This window comes from Alosa sapidissima, chromosome 12 (assembly GCF_018492685.1).
Source record: "Alosa sapidissima isolate fAloSap1 chromosome 12, fAloSap1.pri, whole genome shotgun sequence".
NCBI classification, from domain to species: domain Eukaryota; kingdom Metazoa; phylum Chordata; class Actinopteri; order Clupeiformes; family Clupeidae; genus Alosa; species Alosa sapidissima.
In genome coordinates, this window is record NC_055968.1 from 9,138,279 (window position 1) to 9,157,003 (window position 18,725).

An 18,725-nucleotide genomic window follows, 5' to 3' on the forward strand; every position below is an offset into this window, starting at 1 on the left:
GCAAACTGGCAGAGGACCCCCCCCCCCATTCAACATTCTGAGCATGTGGTCCTGAAGCAGCACACAAAAACATGGCTGTGGGGATGGGCTAGCAACGGACAGCTGACTGTCCAACTAAAAAACAAACCTTGAAAAAACCAAACGATCAAAGTCATCTATAGTATAGGATAGTTACTATACTATTATAATACAGTCCGTGATTCTGATGATATTTTATTTATTCTGGTTGATATGTTAGCTCAAAAGCCAGCACTTGTACAAACACTGGAGTTTTGTTTGAGTGTGTACACAGAGAGTGACAGGGAAGAACTGTTTTGAATAAAATAAAAAAAAAAATCAGACTACGCCTTTAACAGCCTGCTGAGATTGAGAACAGGAAAAAAGTGTGGGGAGAGTTGCAAGCAAGGAGCTTGCATGTAGGACACACGACCGATGTTTACTCTAGCAAGTCCATATGCGACAGATGAGTCGGCATCAGCCCTGCTGTTCTTTCGGAGGTCGACTCCACATCCTCCGTTTGTGTCTTAAGACAACACTCCCCTGCCCTGCACCCTGCTTTGAGCGCTGCACACTGGTCACACTCAGCCACAGCCTCCTTTGGTCCCTCGCTCGTTGGCTTGCATGAGTAGGGCTTGGCCATGATCCCGTGGAGTCATGGAACCAAGACTGGGACCCAGAGCTGAGAAGTCCATTTTATTTTATGTTTTGAAAGAGTCGGGTTAGAGTCGGGAATCTACGGTATAAGGGATTCAATTGAGCCGGCCACAAGCAGCAGCCACAGCTACAGATAACAGGCCCCGCACCAAAATGGATGGTGACGAGATGTCCTCAAGGACACGGACGGGCTCTACTGTCCTCTGCTAATCTCTGCCATGAGGAAACGTGATCCTCCCCCCCCCCCCCACCCCCCCAAAACTCCCCACCCCCCGTCCCCCTGAGCAGCTCCAGCAGGGGAGGCGTCCGCCGTAACGTAAATACGCTGGGCGGGGAGAGAATGGAAAGAGTGACAGGCATCCGGCTCGGACGACTCAACCCCTTTTCCCTCTGGCTCTCTAGAGAAGACAGAGCTACTCTGAGGAGACACACTCTTAACGGCTCAAGAGGCATTTACAAAACACACAACACAACACACACACACACACACACATACATACTCACTGAGCCTACCTGAGGACCACACACAACCACAATACCAATTACCTTCGAAGATGCTCTTTAGAGGAATAAGATGGAGCCCACACACTTCCATGGGAAATACTCATCTTGGTGATTATAGTTTGGGGTAACTGGCAGGGGGAAACAGGGTTTATGCCATCTGAGAGAAGAAGACTCGCTCTTTTACTCAATCTACAGGATTTAGAACCACTTCATCATTTTCACAACACAATGATTTCAGAGGCTGGGATAGACTGACTGGAATTATCCTTTGAATTACATTTACATTTATTAATTTAGCAGACAAAGCGACTTACACATGTCAGTTATATAACAAGGACCACTGTCTCCGGAGCAACTTGGGATTGAGTGCCTTGCTCAAGGGCACACAACGGTGGAGGCCGGAAACTGAACCCACAACTTTTCAGGCTACTGAATGCTACATGGTAATTCATGCTAGTCCTTAACCACAACGCTACCACCCCCCCAAATTAACCTTTGTTCATTGCAATCACTAGAATGTATAGGCGATTCATTTTTTTCTTTGTTCATTGTGATCACTATGAGTATAAGTAAATGTTTCGCGTAAACCTTAACTGACTGGATCATATACGATTATGTATGGCTGTAGAGTTCCTCAAAAGTCATTCACAAGTTTTGGGATCTAGCTTAAGAGCAGGCTTTGAGAAATTAGCTGAAATATGCTGGATAGACCAGAGCATTTATCATACGGGTGGTGCTTTTATATTTAGCTTATGACCTTTGCACAGTATGATGCCTAGTCATTTACATTAGTACCGGTAATGGAAACAAAAATCAAGCCATAATATATGCAGGAGTAAAGCACTAATATCTAAAGATAAGAGTTTGTCAATGAACTATGAGAAGAAAATGAGCAGGACCTAAAATCATACCTGTCAACCTACTTCCAAAACTCCAAAGCTGCTTGCTGTCAGATTTGGTTCAGTGTATCAACAACACAACACAACAACACACGGGAGTTTTCCGGGAGAAATAACAAAACGGGAGGGTGCTGGGAGATGACCTTGAAATACGGGAGAAACCCGGGAAAAACGGGAGTGTGTTGACAGGTATGACCTAAATAGCTATCAGACATGCTTCAGCAGTATACACCTTCTCGTCTTCTCAGGTCCCAGGTGAAAAACCTGTTAGTAAAACCTACTGTTAGAACTAAACATGGTGCTGCTATGCGGCTCAGCTCTGGAACCAACTTTCGAATGACATCAAAAAGGCCCCAACTGTAGCCAGTTTTAAATCTAGACTCAAGACCAAACTGTTCTCAGATGCTTTCTGCTAACTGCCCTGAGTTACAAATTCTGAATCTGCCTTGAAAATTATTCTACCTTGTCTTTTATTACCTTTTTACTACTTTTGCCTTTGTTTTTTGTTTTTTTTTGCTTATTCATTATTCTTTATCTTTAAATGATTTTACCTTGTGCGTTTTATGTTTTCTTTTTATTATGATCTTTACCTTTTGAACTATTCTTTGACTATATTGCCCTTCTATGCTTTTATTAGAGTGCATGAAAATGCAATCTACTGTTATCCGATTTCTTCTTCTTATTCTTCTTCTTCTAACGCTTTTTCTGCGTTTAATGCGGCTTCAACCATTTGATGTAGAAACTTCATTCAAACTGCGTTACGTAGGTCTTACTTAGGACAGGAGTGGAATGTATTTTTCATATTTGTAACTTTTATACTTTTTGAACTATTAATTAAAAACTATTAAAAATTTCCCCATAGACTTAACATTGGCGATTATGGCATCACAATAGAGCACTTAGAATCCTGTGCGCTGTTCCGGCCAGAGCCATATGGTTCCGGCCACCTCCAGCAACTGTCTGTCTCAGGCTATTTGTATACAATCTGGCTCTCTTAAGACTACAGATCCTGTTCAACTGTTTCCTCTGCCCACAACTGTTTCAAAGTCTCCACTACAATAATTCCCTATTAAATAATTTAGCCATTTAAACTATCCAACTATTTAACTGTTCAACTATTCCAACTGTCAGTTAACATTAACTATGCCTCTAGCCTACTATATTAAACCACCACCTACCTAGCAACCATTGAAATTAAGCATCTATGTCCGTTTCCATAGCAACCAAGATGATTATACTAGCAAACCACTGTAGTAACTCTTTTATTTCTGATAGTAGCCACCATGGACACCCTAGCAACAACCTAGCAATGACTTCAAGTACCCTAGCAACAGCCTAGCAACCACATTCACAGTTAAAACCTAGCAACCAGCATAGCAACCACCATAACTACTCTAGCAACAGTCAGTTGTCATCAACTTTGACTCCCGTCAACTGTTTCCTCTCCCCACAACTGTTTCAAAATAAAAGTCTTCACTGCTATAATCCCCTATTAAATTATTTAACCATTTAAACTATCCAACGTTTTAACTGTTCAACTATTCCAACTGTCAGTTGTCATCAACTATGACTCCCATCAACTGTTTCCTCTGCCCAAAGCTGTTTCAAAATAAAAGTCCTCACTACAATAATTCCCTATGAAATATTTGAACCAATCCAACTGTCAGTTGTCATCAGCTATGACTCCCGCCAATTGTGTCCTCTGCCCACAACTGTTTGGCAGCCTGGGCTTTTCAGTCAACTAGTGTGATCAACTCCCAATCTATATTCAACTTTTAAACTGTCTACTTTTAAACTATCAACTTTTATTCAGCTGTGCAACCACCATGTCTGTCCGAGCGTCATTTTCATGCACTCGTAATTCCCTGGAATTACATTCTCTAGTTTGTTATTACTGTTTGCTTTTGTTTATGTAACGCACATTGAATGACCTCTGTGTATGAAATGCACTATATAAATAAACTTGACAACAAGTTCTGTTTCAGTGCCAACAAGACAAAAGGTCCTCGTCCACTTCCCACACAACCAGAAACCATGTGCTCAGTCTCTATAATCAAACCAGTCATTTCTTTCTCTCCAAATGAGTTCTTTTTTAGGTATCTGTACTTTGCAAAGTATAACAGTGGCCCAGCTGAGTCGGAGTGATATTTGTAGCTTATCTCATGGCATACATGTTGTGCTTGGAGGACTGCGGGAGAAGGGATTTTTGGGCTCACAGAAACATTTCCCAGCCAAAAGTCGTCTCTCTGTGATTGCAATAGTTTCCCACAAGTGACCTGCAGCCAGCAACTTTAATTTCCCCTTGATGAGCCCTCAGGGACTGGACAGGAGCATGCTCACACAGGGTGGGACTGGTCCAGACAGCTGCGGAGGAATGGGCCACTCTGATACTGGTACTGCCCGCCATAGACACAGCATAGACATTTGCTGAGGCATGTTTTGATAATCAAACAAGGAACATGCATCCCCGAAATGTCAACTTAAACTGCATTAATAAAGTTCTTTAGGGGAGCACACATTCCTTTTTGTTCCTTTATAATGTTTGTCCAGCACAAACCTGGGTTGGATGTATACAACCTCTCATTTCCCTGTCCCTTTTGCAGGCTGAAGCAATGACAGACAGTGCTGCTGCTGAACAGAGGGCCTGCTTGGTGAAATGGACCTAATCTCACAGAGACGTGCCACATAGGGCTGTGCTTCAGTGCTTCCATAGTGAGCTCTGTCTGTCCGTGTGAGTGTGTGTGTGTGTGTGTCTGTGTGTGTGCATCTGTGTGTTCTTTCATAAAAAACCCCGCTTCCATGGACCCACCATCCCCCACACTAAACACACCCACACACACATTATGCACGCGCGCACACGCACACACACACGCACACACACACACGCACACACGCACACACACACACACACACACACACACACACACAGGGAAGGTCAATACAGATGACAAACTAACGTCACACACTGTCTGACTGAGCCAGAGACAAATAAGCCGGCTGCACCTCCTCGTCCTTGCTCACTCCCTGCTTGTTGACAAAATGGAGCCTATGTGTGCCAGTTCCATTTCTGTGACACTGCCAAATAAACATCTGGGAGTGGGTCTGTCTGACTGCAGCAACGCATCTGCACTGAGTAGCTCATGTATGTGTACACTTCCAGTTTGGACATAAATACTCAATTTTGTGTCCAAACTTTTGACTGGTAGTGTGTGTGTGTGTGTGTGTGAGAGAGAGAGATAGAGGGGTTATGTATTTGTTCATGAACAGATCGGTTTGCTCACAAACAGTACTCTGATGACAGTAACACAAAGGTGTGTGACTGGGTGGGGCAGCAAAGCCCCCAGAGAGAGCACAGTGCCAAAGACTATTCCCTCAGTTCACAGGAGAGCTCTACACCCGCAGAATAAAATATAACAGGACCAGAATAAGGAGACCCATCCTCAGTAGTGGGGTTGGAGGCATCAGTTCCCCCGCTAATGGGTGCAGTGCAGCGTGACTAGAGATAAGGCACTGGCTATTCGCTTTTAAATATGTCCGTGGAGAAAACTGGAGAGCTTTGACTTATTTGTTTGCTTTAATGTGCCCTAATCAAGACGCTTTGTGTGTTTCTCTCAGGGCAAAAGAAAAAGTAGGAGGGAGGGGCTCCACTTTGTTTATCACGACTGAAGGCTGCGTACGAGGAGAGCGGCCTGACATTTCGCATGACGCTGAAAATGGCCTTCTGTTTTTGCTCTTCCACTACCCAGCACAACGCAGCACAGCACAGCAGCCACCCAGTGCACTGGGGCTCTGGGAAAAAAAGAGACAGCAGGAAAAAGTGAGGAGGTCTTGCTAAAGTTCAGCCGATGTCACATGGCACAGCCCCTGCTCCCATTGACAGGCTGATGTAAGAGTGCTTTAATTAAGCACCGATCAATGCCCTGGGGCAGAACTGAATCCCAGAGAGGGAGGGCCAGAGAGAGAGAGAGAGAGAGAGAGAGGGAGGGAGAGAGGGCTGCTGCTGCTCACTCCCATTGGAGACAGACGATGACAACAACGACAGTAGGGGCGGCACACAGAGAAGAGTGCCATTAAAATGAAATAAGATTTGTCATTCGGTCTCTTATTGAATAAGCAATAAACAGAATCTGGTTTACATGCTGTTAGCCATTATGCGTTCCTCTCATATTACTTCAGTAGTGCATCTCCTGATAAGGTGGCAATTACTTCTATTAGCATATGGAACATTGAGGATCAAATTTCACTGAATGTGATTACAGATTATTTTTGGAGAGGGATAAATGAAGATGAAAGGAAGAAATAAGAGGGCCAGACACTGCGCGACTGCTTGCTCAAACTAAGCGACTGCTTGCTCACACGGCTGCTCTGCTGTGGCCGATGCTCTTGCTACTGTAGCTCAGGCTTCGCGCAGGGCTGGTGTGTCCAGCAAAGTAGTTTTAATCTGTGTTGTGTCGACACAGAGCAGGCTAAATTAGCAGGTTGAATTCCCACACAGCAGCCGAGACAATTCAGCATACCGAGCGTCAGTCACCAAACAGGAATATAAATGGATGTCTGTTTGAACAGATCATACGAGAGCTGAGTCTGAATACGACTAGGAGTTTTCCCCCAAAATGCTTTATGGGTGTTTTCAGATTAAAATGCTAAAGAACTGGCATGCAAGTGGCATGTTTCACACTGGCAATAAAAAGACCATTCATCTATTCTGGTGCTGGCTCATGTCAGAGGAGATCTGATTTACAGTGACCAACACCACACTGAACTAGTCCAAACAAACAGCACTGGTTGGATAGCAGATTGTCTCTGTTGTCCAGCGGCTATGTTTGGGTGAAGTTTCTCAGGACAACCTCGGAGACAGGCTTACAAAGGCAAATGACATTCAGGCCTAAACCTGGAATGTTTTAAATAACTCGAAAGTTACCCAGGAATGATTCGATGCAGATGGAAAAGGAGATTTTCCTAGGGCCATGCACATGTGAGTGGGAGACAGCATCGTGGCCCCATTAACTAGCTAACTAGGTCAGTGTTTTTACAGTTGTATCAACTATTCAATATACTGTAGCTGTGTAAATAACAGTACAGTCCTTCCTCTGACACCCATCTGATACATATTCATACTCATTTACTCAAGTTGGCTCGCTTAGAGAGGCCAGTTTGGCACAAATACTCACTTTTAAGCTGTCCGTTTAGGACATGCCCTGTTGGTACTGTTAACAAGTAGGCAATGCTGAGACTCGATAACTGCGACTTCATGACTCCTGACTATAATATTCCTTTGGCTGATCTGGTACAGGTCTTATTCACACTAACCTTGTCTATGCTTACAATGTGTACAAAACTGCCCGTATCTATTTAGAATGTACGGTTGCAAAGACGCAAATACCATTTGAATATGTTGGCGAACTCAAGTTGCTCTGGATAGAAGGGTTTTTCAAAAAAATGAATTCAAATGCACATGTGACTCAGCCAAACAAGTGCATCATTCAGGTAGGTGTCAGAGTGACAGCCAGGGCCACCATCCCTGAAAGTGACCGCTGGCGTGGGCACCGAGGCTCCAGTTGTGACTCTGTAGCGCCAGAGACAGAGATGCTTTGTTTCAGCACTCACATAAGGTCGCATCACAAGACAGAGGCTTGTCTCATGACTGCTAGAGCCGTGCTGAGCCCATTGCAGGAGGTGGAGGTCAAAAGCGCTGCGACACTCTTGTCTTCCGCGTCCTCTCGACTCACATGAGGGGTGTGTGGGGGGGAGGTGGCTAGGTTATCCAGGCTACCTGCCAATCACATTTTAAGATGCATCTACGAATGTTTCCAAACCCAAGGGACATTTAGCATAGCCATTTCAAGTAAGAGTACATATATGGACATGGACACATGACACTTTACACAGACAAGAGTACTGCAGTCGAAAGCTGTTGAGTAGAATCACGGCTTACATTAAATTAAGACACATTAAGTGGAGGGGCCACCCCTGTGGCAAGTGCCTATATGAGACTCTTGAGGTGTTGGATTTAGCTGTTGGAGCAGAGAGATCAGTCAGGCATTGACAAGCGGCCAGTTGAACTTTGTCAGCTGATAGGATCTGTACTATCCATTATTCATTAGAACACAATGCCAGTGAAAGTTAAACTACGGCTCAGCCCACTGTCGAGTGTTCTCACACCAACTCAAACGTAATTAAACTGCTACTGCAGAAACCACACAAAAACGTTTGTCTTGTTTTTTGTTTTTTTTTACTATTGAGTTCTACGTCATTCAGATAAATACTGTCCTAGATATAGAAACAGGAGAGCAGTATAGGACAGTGAAAAAGCATAGAGCAATCAGATGCAGACAGTTGTGGCACCAACAGCACAAATACTGTGGATCGTAACTAACTAACTAACTAACTAACTAACTAACTAACTAACATCACAAATAATTTTTGGCCTAAAATTTGCTTCAGGAAGGTTAATAGCTAGGGCAAGCTAGGGTAATTACTAGGGCAAGCTTTTCATGAAAGCAACCTTTGAAATAACAGTAGGATGTACACACACAAGCAGTTGAGGAAAACACAATAAGATAAATCAAACAAACTGTCTCTTTTTTGGTGTGCTGTACCATAAAAGATTACATATCAAAACAGAACTTCTACACCAGCGCCAGTAGACCCACTTTAAGACTGATCTGGCAATTCATATTATTCTGATAAAGACTTTGAAGAGGGAATGAATTTCAATAGCATGTTGTGAGGGGCACAGAGTGTTCTTGATATGGTTAACACAAACAAACTGGTCACATCTGACGTGTTAAAACAGCAAGAGAATGTAAACACAATGAGGATGTCTTGCCTCCATAAAGTTTAACTTTTTTTTCAGGCTATAGCCTGATCAATCAAAGATTTGAGAAGGCGTAATTGCTTATTTCCCATAAGATCCACGCACTCATATTATCTATTAGCTGGGAGGTGGCCTTAAGAAAAAGGGATAAACCATAAAGTCATTTGTTTCCTGAGAACATAATGACAGCAGTGTTTAGACGGTCCTTTCTTGGATGACCTCACACGGCCAACTAACTGGAAAAAGGAGACAATATGTTGTGAGTCACTCCAAAGGAAAATGACTGATGAAGAAACAACGCTTACTCAGGTCACGTTAAGAGCAGGCTATGCATCAGATGAGACTTCTAGGAGACATTGTTTATTCTCAAACTCCTTTGGTCAGGAAGTCATGGGAAAAGCACACACACACACACACACACACACACACACACACACACACACACACACACTGGCAATAGAAACACAAAGCTGAACGATGTCTGTGAATATAATAAAACAACTAAAACCTCAAAATGTGGTTTAAGCTTGCACAGCATGTTGAAGCAATTGTACCCAATAGGATCTAACCACTTGGTTGAGCAGATTTAAGAGTATTTGACACGCAAAGCAGGGTGAATTGTGAGCGTGTGTGTGTGTCTGAGCGTGTGTGCGTGTGTCTGAGCGTGTGTGCGCGCGCGTGTGTGTGTGTGTGTGTGTGTGTGCGCGCGCGCAAAACAAAGGGTTCTAATCAGCTATGGAGCTATTGGTTATTATGAGACTCTGAGGGGCTCTCTGATAACACCAGTGACTTAACTGCACACAGGCCTTCTTGAAGCAAGTGTCAAGTAGTCATACCTGTAGGCAATAACCACAATTACATCAAGAACAAGAACATGTGTTTGGGAGAGTGCTTTTACCACCATCAACACCATAGTATGTGTGTAACTGTAAGACCAATTAGTCAGATATCTGTCATTGAATAACCTCATCACAATGTCAGCAGTATATGAGAAGTAGGTCAGATGTGTCTTCTGGATGCAATGTCTGCTATGGCAATCTTGTAACTTCAAATGCTTCATATCATTCGCTTGCTTATCACACACCACACTTTCACCTCGAGCTCAGAGGAACACGATGTGAACTTCCTCCACTTCTCCCCATGGGCTGTTTCTGAAGACTAACAGTGAGTTCCGGAACATGTCCCTCCGATTCTTTCAGAGGAACAGTGGTCATTCTGACACCCGTAACTCTGCTCTGCTCAGTTAGGTGGACGCCTTCGGTCATACACCCAACCGTCTCGCAGGCCAAGCACCAGAGAGGCCCGCCAGGCTGTGGCTCTCGTCCAAATACTCAGCAGTTGTCAAGGGGAGTACACAAAGCTTGGCGCCATGCCAGTGAACAAACTAGCCACACAATCCCCTCCCATTACTCTTCTCTCTCCACGGGTTTAACAGGGTAAGGCCTTCAATTTGGGCTGCCAATGAGACACCAACAGGTGAGAAGACCCTACTCTGCCACTGCTATTGCTTTTGAGCTGAAAATGTAAATCATGTTGGAACTGCCAATGCATTTCATAATTGTGAATTATATTTGCATTTTGCAAGTAGATTTAAATACTTGGGTGACTTACACCACTATTAATTTAACAAGTAATATAAGCCATCACATAGCATTTGTTTGTATCAAATACCACTTTAACAAGAGGTTTGCATGCTCGAGATCTGGCTGCAGAATATTTTTATGTGCCTGTTTAGTAAACATCTTTCTTGTACTTGAAGGCAGATTCCAACTTTATTTTGTATATAATACAGTAGATCCTTTATACACCCATGAGAAATAGGGTCCAGTATATTAAAGGCCAAGCCCCATATTGATATCTGCCCTAAACAGGATAATACCTCTTTTGGCATCAGTATTGTTTTGCATATTGCAACAATTACTTCCCAAGCTCTTAAGACCAACAGGTTTTCTTTGGTGAACTCAGGACTTTACTGAATCGTGTGTTGACGAGGAACACACAGTGCAACAGTGGAACACTACAACTTACGCTAAGTACGTGCACAAGCGGCAATGGGATTTTGGAGCCTGCAGCTGAAATGAAAGGTAAACACACCTGCAGGTGGACACAATTAGGCAGCAAGAGCGGAGCGAAATCTCATCAGAATGGGCTTCAACTCAGCCCTAAGCTTTCCCCACTGGACACCGCCATGATGGAACCTCCACAGCCATAGAGTGGGGAAAACTAAGAAAGGACTGTTTAATAATGACCACTGCCCACAAGTATGTGAATTTGTGTGGGGTTTTAGCCTCTATGTTTTTTTTTTTTTTTTTTTTTTTTTTTAATTGACTGAGGTCTTCCACATGCAATAATTGACGGTTTTCTACTTTTCAGACAGTTTAAGCAATCTGTACAAGAAATACAATAGAGCCTATGCAATAACAAGATTACGGTATACAGTACACTACTGTTTCAGGTTTACAGTTGTTGCTGAGCAAATAATAGCTCTCTGTGTCAATAATGTGTGTGAATATCTCTGTGTCAATAATATAGTGGAGTTCAATTTTACACAGGAGTCATGATGGTTTCTTTACTAGAATGAAATGTTGAAAGAGGTGTCGACCACACCCAGGGTTGCCCACTGATCAGGTGATCGAGTTGAGCAAGAGGTCATGCTTCAGAACTCCAGGGGCCAACAGCTGAACAGTGAGAGGCATCGTGTTTTGTGACTGAACAAACATTTACCCATGGCTTTCACACACACACACACACACACACACACACACACACACACACACACACACACTTCATTTTTCAATTCTCCCACTCACACACGTACACACACACACACACCATAATCATCATAACATCATCTATGCAAGAGCACAAACAGGACCCTCCATTTGTAATATTTATTGCACCTGAGCCATGGTGATTTGAATGGCTGTCTCGTCTGGGACTAGCAGCAGACACACAAACACTAAGGTGTGTGCATACATGCAGTGTTTAAGAGACGTGCAGTGCTTTCTCCTGGGAAAGAGAGGGAATATGGCTGGGCTGGGAGCCAGGCAGGCAGGCAAGCAGACAGGCAGAGTGTTAAGAGTTCAACCTGCCCACACACACACACACACACACACACACACACACACACACTGCAGAACCTTTCCCTCCAGTCTCTCGACACCTCTACACACACACACACACACATACCCTGTAGAACCTTTCCCTTCAGTCTCTCGACACCTCTGTGACAAGTGTCATAATCAGGCCGTCTGTGTTCATTAAAAGGCGCTCACGCAGCTCCACACACACAGCGAGCGTGGGTGACAGACAGAGAAGACAGACGAGCCGCGCTGAAGCAGGCGAGCATTGGAGGAGAGGGACAGGAGCACAGCAGGAGGGACGGAGGGAGTGACACTGTAGAGAGAAAGAGAGAAATGTATAGACAGATAGAATGAGGGTGGGAAGGAGAGGGAGAGAGTCAGGGAGAGAAAAGGAGAGAAAAGGAGAGCCAGCAAGAGAGAGCAGGGGAGATAGAGAGAAAGAGAAAGGGAGGGAGTCTGAATAAGATAGAGGGAAAAGTAGGGAGTGGGAGAGAGAGAGAGAGAGAGAGAGAGAGAGAGAGAGGGGGATAGAGAGAGACAGAGAGTGAAGGTGCCAAGCTGATCTGCTAGTGATGGAGCATATGCAGAGCCCTCCTCTCCCCAGTGGAGGCTGCTGGGAAAGGGGGAGGGCAGAGGGCGGGGCGTACTCAGGAGCTCTGTTCCGGAGCCATGATTGAGCAATCTGCTCTGACCTTGGGGAGAGGTCAGACACAGGGAGGCATATTCAGTCTGCATTTCAAGCGGCCACAATGTAGCCACAAGTATGCCTCCGACGGATATAGCCGGGGCTGGACGGACACCGGCGACAAAGTCCACTTAGTAGCCCATTAAATTTGTTTTCTCTCTCTCTTGGAGCAGAACTAGTTTGGAGAACAGCCTTTTCTAATTCAGGAAACTCATTCGCCCTTCAAAGAAAGAAAAGAAAGAAAAGAAAAAAAAAGAAACCCCACAAAGGAAATGTGATTATGAAAAACAGCAAGAGCATGGCTCTCTCCTTGGATGTAGCACGACTTTGATTTCCATAGAAAAAAAAGGGACATGTTTGCAACTGATAACAGTCAGCGGAAATCCACTGACCAAGGTCTTTAACTGAGAACATTTCTGTTTTATGGCTTTTATGCAACAGTGCCTTCAGACCAGTTCAGTTTAGTTTATGCCACACCCTCTCTTTCTCCATCTCAGTTCCTTGCTATTGTTCTGACCTTTTGACCTTCCAGTTATGGGTCGGCCAAAGTGCTCTCTGGCTGTTTTAGTGACTGCAGTTGCTCTCTACCACGGTAACAACATTGTCTTAGGCTCAGTGACAAACAGTTGTGAGAGACCAGAGCAAAGCTCGGATGCAGGAGTCCTTGTGTAGGGACTCTGGCACAAACAGAAACATTACAACTGAGCTCTGCTCTGCCAGGCGTTTACACTTTCAACAGTGCGCCCGCTTTGAAGGAGCGCCAGCATGCACGCGATGGAGTGACGAGGGCGCAGTGGGGCCATTGATTATAGGTAAAGTCCACGCTATTATCAGGGCCCTTTTGTATAGTTTACAAGGCCAACGAACCCTTACCCCATGGACTGACTTCAATTGTTATCTCACAGAGCTGGCAACCTGACAGTTGTGGACAGCCCGCACCTTGTGTGTTCTGCTGGCATCGGCACTGTAAGTAGGCTCGGAGGAAAAGGAGCCAGAGGGGCTGTTTGGTCCTCTCTCTTCTCTTCTCTTCCCCCTCCCTCCCTCCCTCCATCCCTCCCTTCTGCCCCTCAGAGGATTATGGGAGATATGGACATTTGTGTTCAGTATGTAGCCATGGCAACCCTGTGTGCATACTTCAGTGCATCAGCTCCTGGCCTAATACAGTATACATTTCATCTGCCCCACACAGACAATAAATGCTTTGAATTGGGAGCTAACTTAATGGAAATAGAAGAAGTTAGAACCAAACATGAAAGACCAGATGAAACTGAGCCAAGTGAGGCTTTATTACAACTGTTGACACCTGAACTTTTCCCTTAAACTTTGCCTTTATGTTTTCCACTGACATGTATGGAAAAGTACTGGTGAATGGGGCTGTTGTGTGAAGCCTGTGTCCTTTTTTTTTGTTTTTTTTTCAGAGCCTAATCGTTACACTGAACTTTAGCTTACAGTCAGGACTTACCGGGTCGGCTGGTCCACAGAACTGTCGGAAGGCTCTGGCTGCATCTGAGGCGTGAATCTCCAGAGCCATGCACGGTCCGGAGCAGAGCTCCGCCACCATCCCCTACACAACACGACACAGGCCAGAGTTAAAAGCGCCGACTCATAGCGTCCACCTCTAAGCTAAGCCCTATGGCAATGAAAGGGGCTATTATGCGCGAGCAGACCTTGGAAAGACATTGGAGCAGCTGCGGGACCGTAGCTGTGGACTGAGTGGGTTCGGGTTTCAGGACTACCCAAAGAATAAATATATAAATAAAAAGGTAAATAAACGTGAACAAACATTTTCATTGTGCAAGGCTTGGTCGTTTCCAGCAGGGTTCATTTTCATACCATGCTAATCTTGGTTTTATGAGATATTTTCTGTAACATTGTCGTTGAAAGAGAAAACTGGTCGAGGATGAGGAGGAATGGCAGGGTCTATGTTAAGAAGCTGCGAGATGACAGAGGGCAGAGGGAGAGAAAGGGGGAAGTCTAATTTTAGCTGGGCGTTCACACTCAAACTGCCCATACACAAGCCATTAGATCAGAGATTGCCCAGAGTACACAAACGCAGAACATTTGAACTAAGAGCTTGTTTGATTTTGTTTGCTTGTACTACTTTCATTGCACATTTAGTCTCCAATCTCTGAGGGCGGTACTACAAAGCAAGGTAACTGGCTAAGCCAGGGAACTTTGGGAGTAACTACTGATCTCTAAAAAAACACTGCACTGAACAGCTATTGTTTTTAGACAGATAGCTTACCTGGGTAAGCCAGTAACCTTGCTTCATAGTATACCCCTCCGGTCTGAAATCATACCCTCTGCTGCTGTTGTTTTTTTCTATGCAATCCAGGAGCTGGCTTTTACTGAGATCAATATCACATGGGAGACTTAATGCAAAACGTGACAACCTCTTCCACCCAGAATCTAATTTTTCCAAAACAGGAAAAATGTCTACCTAAAATGAAAATAAATAAATAAATAAATAAATAATTAGAAAGCCGTTTCCTTTGAGGCACAAAGGAGCGCTGATTGGGATCTACTAAAAACCTAATAAGCATGATTAATTACTCTGAGTAAAGACGCAGTCAAGATAAAGGAGGCAGTTCCATTCAGCTTGGCCAATACTCCCGCTATCTGAGCTGGGAGATGCACACTAATGGTTAACAGGAAGGGGAATGGCCGTGTCCAATATAATCCATTTCCTGTCCTTTTGTCCTTCAGGGATGCATGCATATGGAGTCTTGGCATTATTTTGCGTCAAAATACTCCTAGTCTAACGGATATTATCTGTGTGTAGGCTACACCTGTTACATGTGGCGTGAATGATTTTATGATCTTAAATGTTATTGTTTTTTAATGTCTTTCTATGCAGATTGCAGAGCTGTAATGCTTCCCAGTAACTAACTTCCCAGTAAAAGGACATTACAGTATTATCTTATCTATCTTATCTTATCTTATCTTATCTTAAATAAAAGCCTGGACAGAAGTACACTTATTTCAGTATTTAGTACTAGGAGCTGGACTGGTGGCTGGTGTTGGGTCAGTCTTTGTTCCCATATTTATTTAAGTGAAAAAAAGAAAGGGTGAGGTGGACTATGGGTCCTGTGAATTAGGGATGGGATTAGTAGGTTACCTTTGTCTTTCTCACTCTAAAATTATATAATGAGCTCAATGTCAGTAGTGGTAGTTAAGTGGATGAAATAAGGTTTGGAGATTGGGCCTAAATAGGTGAAGCCGTTGTTTACCACAAAGTAAAATGGAATTATTGGGTCAAATAAACAAGCAACTGTAACAGAAATCGGAAAAGTGCTTTCCACTTAAAGTTAAACTTAGACAAGCAGGGATCAAGGAAGTAGGGGCTAAATGGTGACGTGGCATGGTACCTCACCAGCTGCTGTTTACTTCAAGGTCAATTATGAAGTCACACAAACAAGCAGCCAAAGCATATATCGGAACGAGTATCGAAGATATGGGGCAAATTGGTGATGCGACATGGTACCTCACCATGAAATGAGAGAGAGTTAGGGGGTATGGAGCAGTCGGGGGAACCATGGCAACAGAGCCGAATATAGAGCCAGAGATAAGATGTGCCCGTCTGCACGGTCTGTTTTGGCAGAGTGTAGAGGAGACTGTAGGAGCCACGTGTGAGGGAACCTTCACAGACGTCTTCACAGACGTCTTCACAGACGTCTTCACAGATGTATGTCTGTACACGTATGTCTGGGCGCGGACGCACAGAAACCCAGTAACATCCCCAGCTGGGGGGGTGAACACTACACAGGGCTCACAATAACAAAACGCCGCAAGGTTTCTAGTTCAACACGTTGCCAGATACATTCCTCCCCTATTTGAGTGTCTTCTTCGACAAGTGAACTGCTTGTTAGTATGAGAATGGGCAGCTACTCCTCTCGGTTCCCCTCTGTGTCTCCCTGTATGTCTGTAAGATGATGATAAGTCCGTGTTTAACTGGAAACACATGCTCCAGGGGGAAGCTTCTGGCTTCTGACCTTTATGATGCATGCCTTTACTACCAGCTAACATATGTGGATGGTATTTGCAATATTGCAAAAAACAACAAACACCAAAGGCCGCACATCCTTTCCGTGTGCCCGTCAGATTCTATATTTACCGTGTACTCCGTCACAACCCCTTTGTAAACTTCAAAGAATTCTTCAGCGTTGGCACGGTCCATGTTGATCTGCAGGGAAAAATGGTCAAACCAGTATAATCAATAACCATCTCATACATTAGGCAAAAGGTCACACAAAACTATCCAAGGTCATCCAAGTGGAAAGTGACACACTGCTACTCCCATGACAGTCGAGAAACAGTTACCAATTAAGTGACTGAAAATGGTGCGGTGTGAACATAAACGAAAAAATGGCGGCTTGAAATGGGATAATTATCTCATTTAACTTAATGGAATTTTATTTTACACACATTCTGAAAGTCTTAACTTCTACAGGCAATCAGATGAAAGTTTATAAGTCAGTAGCGGTAATTTTAAGGCCACAAAGCCAACACTGGTGACAACTGAATGAATGAATCTAAGTCCAGGAAAACAGAGGATATACAAACTCTCCACCCAGTTAAAATTCACTGGCAATTCACAACATGACTTTGTGCTACATGCAGCCACTGTGAAGTAAACCGGAAAAGCTCATCAGCCTGACAAGCAGCATCTTACATTCAGCCAGCCCTGTACTAATGAAAGCTCTTTAACAGTCCCCCATCATCAAATTGTTGTGCTCTGATTGGAGGGAGGCAGTGGGGAACTGAGGAAGGTCACTGATTCAAGGACTGATTGCCTTATCAATGCCAGGGTCAGTTTGGTCCAGATACAGGAAGAAAAGCCCCAGGTCACATGACGATTTGTGGTACACTGGGGGGAGGGGTCCTGATTTACATCCAGCAAAATTGATAATCCAAAACAGATTTGCTTTGGACCACAAGGCTGTGTTAAAGAGTTAGGTGCATTTTGTGAGGTGATGATTTCATGCCTCAAACTTTTAGAGCTAAAATAAATGGGACGTAAGATCATAGAAAGGCAAAGAGAGGCGTACTTGAGGGAAACTTTGTTTTTTGCTTTTTTTTTTTAAATAAGAAATAACATTTCATGTACCATCTTACCATCTGCAACGCTGTGATTTCAAAACCTGCATCGATGATGGATCCCAGGATTTTTCCGGTCAAGGCTGTTACAAGATAGAGCCAGGACAGGGGAAATGTTAGAAACAAAGAAAAAGACTGAATAAATCCTATTCCGACATGCTCTAGTGAGATAGTGCGCTCACTTCCACTGCCCTGATTTCTATCTTCATTTCACATGCACTACTCATACAGCTCATAACTCATACAGCACAACCAAAATGAAAAGCACTTGATATATTACTCTGGGTTTATTGTTTTCAGAAACATACAGACAGTACCTATGTCTTCACATAGCTTATCATTAATGCTGTCACAGGGCCAGTCTTGATTAAACATTACATAAGACTTTGGCTCAGATTCTCAACAGAATGCACTGTGCAGAAACCCCCAGTGTCCACGGTTGGTATAGAATGATATGGAATCAATATGACCTCTATAGGTCCTAGAGAGACAGCAGGGCTAAATGGTGTTGAGGGCGAGAAGTTGAAGTCCTGAAGGCTCTCAGATAGTAAGAGAGTCTGGAATGGAGACAGCCCTGACCGGGCACAACTTTCATTAGCAGAACCCAATCTAATCAATTAATCAATTGATGGATATATAAATAGACAGATTAGATTAGATTGGATGGACGGATGGACTGACAGACAGGCAGACAAATAGATATACAGCCAGACAGAGAGATAGACATGAAGACCCTTAAGAGAGATATTTACTACATCGTACAGATTGCTGTATTCTGAGTGTGAAAACATGATGTGATGTGATGACATATGGAATTGGAAATGAGAATGGGAGAGAAATTAGGAGGAAGTGAGCGGTGACGTATTCCAAACTATTTTGAAATGTAATAATGCTTCCAGTGGGCTCACTGCCTTCTGTGTCTCTTCCTCCTGATGATTCATGCCTCCTGAGAAGCCAAAGATATTAGGGGTAATATATTTCACTAT

The 18,725-nt window shown here is 43.9% G+C and overlaps 1 protein-coding gene across 3 annotated transcripts in view; it reads right to left on the bottom strand.

The window, feature by feature from the left end:
* The window catches only part of nme7 (NME/NM23 family member 7), a 35,086-nt gene that overhangs the window by 1,297 nt on the left and 15,064 nt on the right, over positions 1–18,725 (bottom strand). For all 3 annotated transcript variants that reach the window (XM_042111727.1, XM_042111728.1, XM_042111726.1), the window contains 3 exons: positions 17,758–17,822; positions 16,757–16,825; positions 14,105–14,206 (listed from right to left, as the gene is read on the bottom strand). In XM_042111727.1, coding sequence (XP_041967661.1) covers positions 14,105–14,206; positions 16,757–16,825; positions 17,758–17,822 — 236 coding nt within the window. The remainder of the gene's footprint in view (positions 1–14,104; positions 14,207–16,756; positions 16,826–17,757; positions 17,823–18,725) is intronic.